Raw genomic sequence first — 6,096 nt, 5'->3', positions numbered from 1 at the left:
AAAAAAAAAAAAAAAAAAAGTTACTAAAATAAGAAGGTCCTGATTCTAACAGCACCACTAACAGCACCTGTGTGAGCATGAGTCAGTTACTTAGCCTACGCCTCTACTTTCTTATTGAGAGGATTAAATGAGATTATTATATAAAGTATTCGGCACAGTGTCTAGTAGAAGTTAGTCCTCAGTAAACATCAGTCCATATATAAACATCTGAAACACAAATTTGAGGATGGATGCTTTCTTGAAAAAGAACATGGGGCCAGGGTTGGAAAGACTATACTTTCTGTACTCTTTACATTTTTAACCAGTCCATATTCTACCATTTTAAAAAATTGGCCAGGTACTCACACCTGTAATCCCAGCACTTTGGAAGGCCAAAGGGGGGAAGATAATTTGCAACGAACCTAGACAATACTGAGAGATTCTGTCTCTACAAAAACAATTTCAAGGCCGGGTGCTGCGGCTCACACCAGTAATCCTGGCACTCTGGGAGGTCAAGGCGGTGGATCGCTTAAGCTCACAAGCATGATAGTGGCCAGAGCAAGAGGGAGATCCCATTTCTACATAAAAATAGAAAAACTAGCTGGGTGTCGTGGGGTGCACCTGTAGTCCCAGCTACTAGGGAGGATGATGCAAGCGGATAGCCTGAGCCCAAGAGTTGAGGTTGCTGTGAGTTACAATGAGCAACAGACTGAGAATGTCTAAAAAAAAAAAAATTCAAACTACCAAGCATAACAACATGCCTGTATTCCTAGCTACTACAGAGGCTGAGGAAAGAGCACTGCTTAAGCACAGGAGTCCGAGGCTGCAGTGAGCTGTAATCATGCCTGCACTCCATTTTTTTTTCAATGAAAAAACTAAAAAAAAAAAAACCAAAAACTTATCTCTTGTGCTGGAGGATTTCTTATCGTGTAACATAAAGCACTATAAAAGCTGAACCATCACTACCTGAATTTGCCAAGGAGTAAGTCATAGTCTAATAATATCCATAAAGAAATACACAACCTATCTGATTTCATGAATCTGTTAGGTGTTCTTCCTTCACAATAGCTATAACAGTCTACTACACTAAAAACCTTAACCCAGTAATTTTTAAGCTGGGGTGATTCTGTTCCTTACGTGACATTTGGCAATGGAGACATTTTTGACAGTCACAATTGAAGGGGTATACTACTGGCATCTAGTGGATAAAGGCCAGGAATACTGCTAAACATTCCATAATACACAATATAGGCCTCACAACAATAATGAGCTTAAAACATCAGTAGTGCCAAGAGTAAGAGACTCTACAACATAAGGAACCATTTTACTCTGAAAGTAACCAGGTTCTTTTTTACAGTTACCAACAAAAACACAACAATAAATTCTTCCAAATAATGAATCAAAATCCTTAAGGTTTGGTAGACTAGGGGCAATGAATACTCATAGTCATTGTTGGCCATTGTTGTTCTATGTTTCTGGAATTCTAGCAGCTAGAATTACAGGTGTGTTTATCTGCCCAGTTCAATAAATTCCAAGATTTTTTTTTCTTTTTGGGACAGAGTCTCACGTTGTCACCCTGGATAGAGTGCCGTGGCATCATCACAGCTCACAGCAACCTCCAACTCTTGAGCTCAAGCGATCCTCTTGCCTCAGTTTTTGTATTTTAGGGAGAGACAGGGTCTCACTCTTGCTAAGGCTAGTTTCGAACATGTGAGCTAAAGCAATCCACTCACCCTGACCGCCCAGAGGACTAGGATTATAGACATTTCAAGATTTTTAAAGCATTATCATCAAACCTTCCAAAAGTTCACTACAAATGATTTGAAAAAATTACATGTTACCATTCTTTCCTATTTTCACTATTTTAAGAACCACAAAACTCAAACAACATACTAAAATAAAACAAGACCTTTATTTTTGTGTGTAGTTATCAAATCTTTCAGAGATGCACAGTACTTTTACATTACCATTAATCTGTCTTAGACTACTATTTTGTACATTTTGATCATGTTAAATAAAATCCTCCAAAAATTTAAGAAAATATTAGGAAAAGTCCATTGTTTCTAGTCAAGAAGTCAAAAAAACAGGACAAGTGCAGTGACTCATGCCTGTAATCCTAGCACTCCGGGAGGTTGAGGCTGGTGGATTGCTTGAGCTCAGGAGTTGGAGACCAGCCTGAGCAAAAATGAAGACCCTGTCTCTACTAAAAATAGAAAAACTGAGGCAAAAGGATTACTTGAGCTGGAGTTGGAGGTTGCTGTGAGTTATGACGCCACAGTACTCTATCCAGGGCAACAGCTTGAGACTGGGTCTCAAAAAAAAGTCAAGAAAACAATCAGCAGCAGCTAAGTAACTTTATAATGAAGTCTCAAAAATAGCAAATTAAATCCTTCTCTCTGCTCTACCTTAAAAGTATACTTTAGTGGCGGGCACCTTTAGTCCCAGCTACTCTGGAGACTGAGGCAAGAGAATCGCTTAAGCCCAAGAGTTTAAAGTTGCTGTGAGCTGCGACACATCAGCACTCTACCGAGGGTGACATAGTAAGACTCTGTCTCAAAAAAAAAAGTATACTTTAGTGTACCCTATGAGAAAGCCAACCTTTAACAAAGAGCTCTGGGAAATGTTTTATCAATATTTGGGATTCATCTTGTCAAAAAGTGCAAAACTGAACCAAGCCACCATCAAAATCTAGAGATGATTCACAAATGGGAAGGAAATTAAGTTCTGACTTAGTGTTACTGCTAACACTGTCATTACTCATATTTTACTTACGGTGTGACTTGTTTTAGACCTTTTACTTTATCTTTTCCATTATGTAATAATTGAGTCCTGTTTTAATCCTGATTTAGTATTTTTTTTTTGAGACAGGAGCCTCAAGCTGTCCCCCTGGGTAGAGTGCCGTGGCATCTCAGCTCACAGCAACCTCCAACTCCTGAGCTCAAGCGAGTCTTCTGCCTCTGCCTCCCAAGTAGCTGGGACCACAGGCACTCGCCACAACGCCTGGCTATTTTCTGGTTGCAGCCGTCATTGTTGTTTGGCGGGCCCAGGCTGGATTCGAACCCGCCACATTGGGTGTACGTGGCTGGTGCCTTAGTCACTTGAGCCACAGGCGCCAAGCCCTGATTTAGTATTTTAATACTGTGTAATAGTTCACCAAATAGAACCTTATTCTGATTAAGGAATTCTTAAAGAGACAAAAAAAATCTTAATTTATTCCTATAAAACAAAAAAAAGTACCTAGAAAGGGTGTGTTTTTCAAATATAAGATGCAATAAAGGTAATCTTTCATTGCTTTTCCAATACATTTTTCGTGATGTGCTGTAGTATTAGAATTTCTCCATTCACTTCAAGTCACTCCCCCTGAGCATCGAGAACTTTAGTACTTGTCCAAACCTGCTTGCTCATAGTCTAATAATAAATCTAGTTATACAATCTGTAAGAGCCCCTGACAACCTTTTCCCTTAAGAAGTCATAAAGGTGACTTAACTAACACCTCGAACTCTTAGTTTATCTATTTCAAATTATCACGTTTCATCATTCCAGCCTTTGGCTTCTGCAGAGGGCTAAGAGCTGTTGGCTTTAAAGCAGGGAGTGGGAAGTCGCCTGAACTGAGAGTGACACACGCTGGGCGTTGGACAGCAGGGGTAACTGCTGGTTCATTTCTCTTTAAATCTGGCAGCACGTGGGGAGGCATTGTGAAGCCACCAACCCGCCTCCCCCCTTCCACTCCGCACACGTACCTCTCCAGAGCGCATGCTCCGCTCACCCAGTCCTAGCAAGAGTAGGAGCCAACCCCCTAAAAAGTCAACCTGGAAGCCACAAACGGCCGGAGGCCGGGACAATGGGGGAGGGGGACACAGGCACCTCTGGGGAGGCAGACCCGGCTGCGGTCCTAGCCCGAGCTGGCGGGCGCAGCCCTGGGGGTCTGCAGGCCTGAGCAGGAGCCGGAATCGCGGCGAGCACAAAGCCCCGAGCCGGCCAGCGAGCGGCTCTCCCCTCGCCCGCTCCTACCCTCCCCCAGCCAGGCGGCGCAGCCGGAGCCCGTGCCAGGCGGAGGCAGGCGAGGCGGCGTCCCGCACCCCGCCAGGTTCTTAAGACACCCGCGCGCCCGCGCCGAGGCCGCCAAGGCCGGCGCTTTTGTTATCGGCCACAACTCCACAGACCCAGCAATACCCGGGGAGAAGTTTTGCGCGCCTCACCTATATGGCCAAGGGCCAGTCCCTTTCGCCCACTCTTGCCCTCCGCTGCCCACCTCCAGTTCAGACAGCGGAGACCGGGACTCGCAGCGTGCCGGGCCCAGACGCTCTTGCCTGCCCCCGGGGTCCGGCGGAGGCCGCCGCACCTGAGCCCAGGACCCGCCCCTCCAACGAGGGCGGCCCCGCCAGACCACCCACGGCCCCTCCCCCGCAACGTCCCACCGAACAGTGGGGGAGGGGACAACCTCCTCTTCGACCCCCAGGACGCCAGGCCCAGTCCGAGTGCTAAAGCTGGGACGCGCGTCCCCGCCCCCAATGCCCTCCGAGAGCCAGCCAAGTACTGGGCCGGGCCAGGACCAGAGCCCCAGGATCCCCACCCTCACAGGCCCGGTCCCTCTCGGCCGTCCAGCCACCAGCCCAGGAGGAGGGGAGGTGATACCCGGCAGCGATCGCGGCCGGGCCCGGCGCCCTGCCGCCCGCTCGCTCACCTGCCAGCTGTCTTCGCAGTAGCAGTGCCGACTGCAGCTCCGTCATCTTCCCCGCCAAGGGCCCGGGCTGGCGCCGGGACTTTTGAAAGGCTAAGGACAGGCTCTGGGGACAGCTGGAGCTGGGTGTGCTGAGGAACCTGGGCCCCACGACGGAGCTCCGAAGCCGAGGGAGGCCGGGCTGGGGCGGTGGTAGAGGCGCCTCGCTGCCTCTGCGGGTCTGCTCGGTTCAGCTCTTCTCACAGCGACACACGCCCGGAAGGGGAGGGTACCCGGGCCGCCGCGGCGCGCTCTGGGACTTCGCTCGCCCGCTTCCCTCCTTCAACCCGCCCGTCGGCCCCTCCGGAGCCTTCCCCGCCACTGCCTCACTGCGCTCAGGGCCGCTCCGCGCAGGCGCGCAGAGCCTGCCGACTTCCGAAGCGACCCGCCTGCTAACCCGACCCCTCTGCCTCCCTGCCCCGCCCCCGGCGGCGGAATCCCGCCCCTTGCACGCAGTTCTCCCGTCGCCGCCATTTTGGGAAGGTCGACACACAGCGGACTGCGGAAGCCTTCGCTGGTAGACGCCCTGCGGACGCCATGACAAAGAGGTCACGGAGGGTCAAACTGTCCCGCGAGTTGAAGCAGGTGGTCTGCGAGCGAAGGGTCCAAAAGAAATGGTAGTTGTCTGGTTATTGGCAAGCACCCGACAGCCCTCTAACACTGCACATATGGTATGCGATTTACTCGTTGTTAGAAAGCTGAACTTAGTACTGGTGTGTCCCATTTCAAACAACCTCCCAAACGGACTTAATAAATACTGATAATTCAATTTACATAAAGAATGCGCAAAAAGATTCTTGAAATGAGCAAAATGTTCTGCATTTCATAGTACAAAATGTTGAAACAGGCCGAGCACGGTGGCTCAAGCCTGTAATCCTAGCACTGTAGGAGGCCAAGGAGGGTGGATTCCTTGAGTTGAAGAGTTCCAGACCAGCCTGAGCAAGAGCGAGGCCCCTTCTCTAGAAATAGCCAGGCTTTGTGGGCGTCTGTAGTCCCAGCTTCTCCTTGTGGGCGCCTGTAGTCAATGCTTCTCTGGAAGCTAAAGCAAAAGGATCCCTTGAGCCCCAGTTTGAGGTTGCTGTGAGCTATGACCTCAAGATACTCTGCCAAGAGTGACAAAATGAGACTGTCTCAATAAAATAATGATTAATAATAATATTAATAATCTTGATAATAGTATCAAGACTAGCAAAATGGTGTATCCAGATTAAGTAGAACGATTTTGAAGTATTTCTTTTTCTATTGTCTTTAAGAATTTGGCATGATCTTCTTTTTTGAAATTATCTGTTACTTTCATTTATAAATATTAGTTGTCTATTTTTTTGAGACTTTGGAAAAAACAAAATAAGTTAACTGATCAAAGTATTCTATAATAGACATACTTCTATCTGACAATG

The 6,096-nt window shown here is 47.8% G+C and overlaps 1 protein-coding gene across 1 annotated transcript in view; it reads right to left on the bottom strand.

Moving 5' to 3' along the window:
* Positions 1-5,069, bottom strand: part of UBE2G1 (ubiquitin conjugating enzyme E2 G1) — a 109,302-nt gene extending 104,233 nt beyond the window's left edge. Inside the window, exon 1 of the mRNA XM_003799047.3 lies at positions 4,664-5,069. Coding sequence (XP_003799095.1) covers positions 4,664-4,709 — 46 coding nt within the window. The 5' untranslated portion in view covers positions 4,710-5,069. The remainder of the gene's footprint in view (positions 1-4,663) is intronic.
* Between the last annotated feature and the right edge of the window lie 1,027 nt (positions 5,070-6,096).

This window comes from Otolemur garnettii, unplaced genomic scaffold (genome assembly GCF_000181295.1).
Source record: "Otolemur garnettii isolate 467f Iridium unplaced genomic scaffold, OtoGar3 scaffold00145, whole genome shotgun sequence".
NCBI classification, from domain to species: Eukaryota; Metazoa; Chordata; class Mammalia; order Primates; family Galagidae; genus Otolemur; species Otolemur garnettii.
This window is presented reverse-complemented; position numbering and strand designations above follow the sequence as displayed.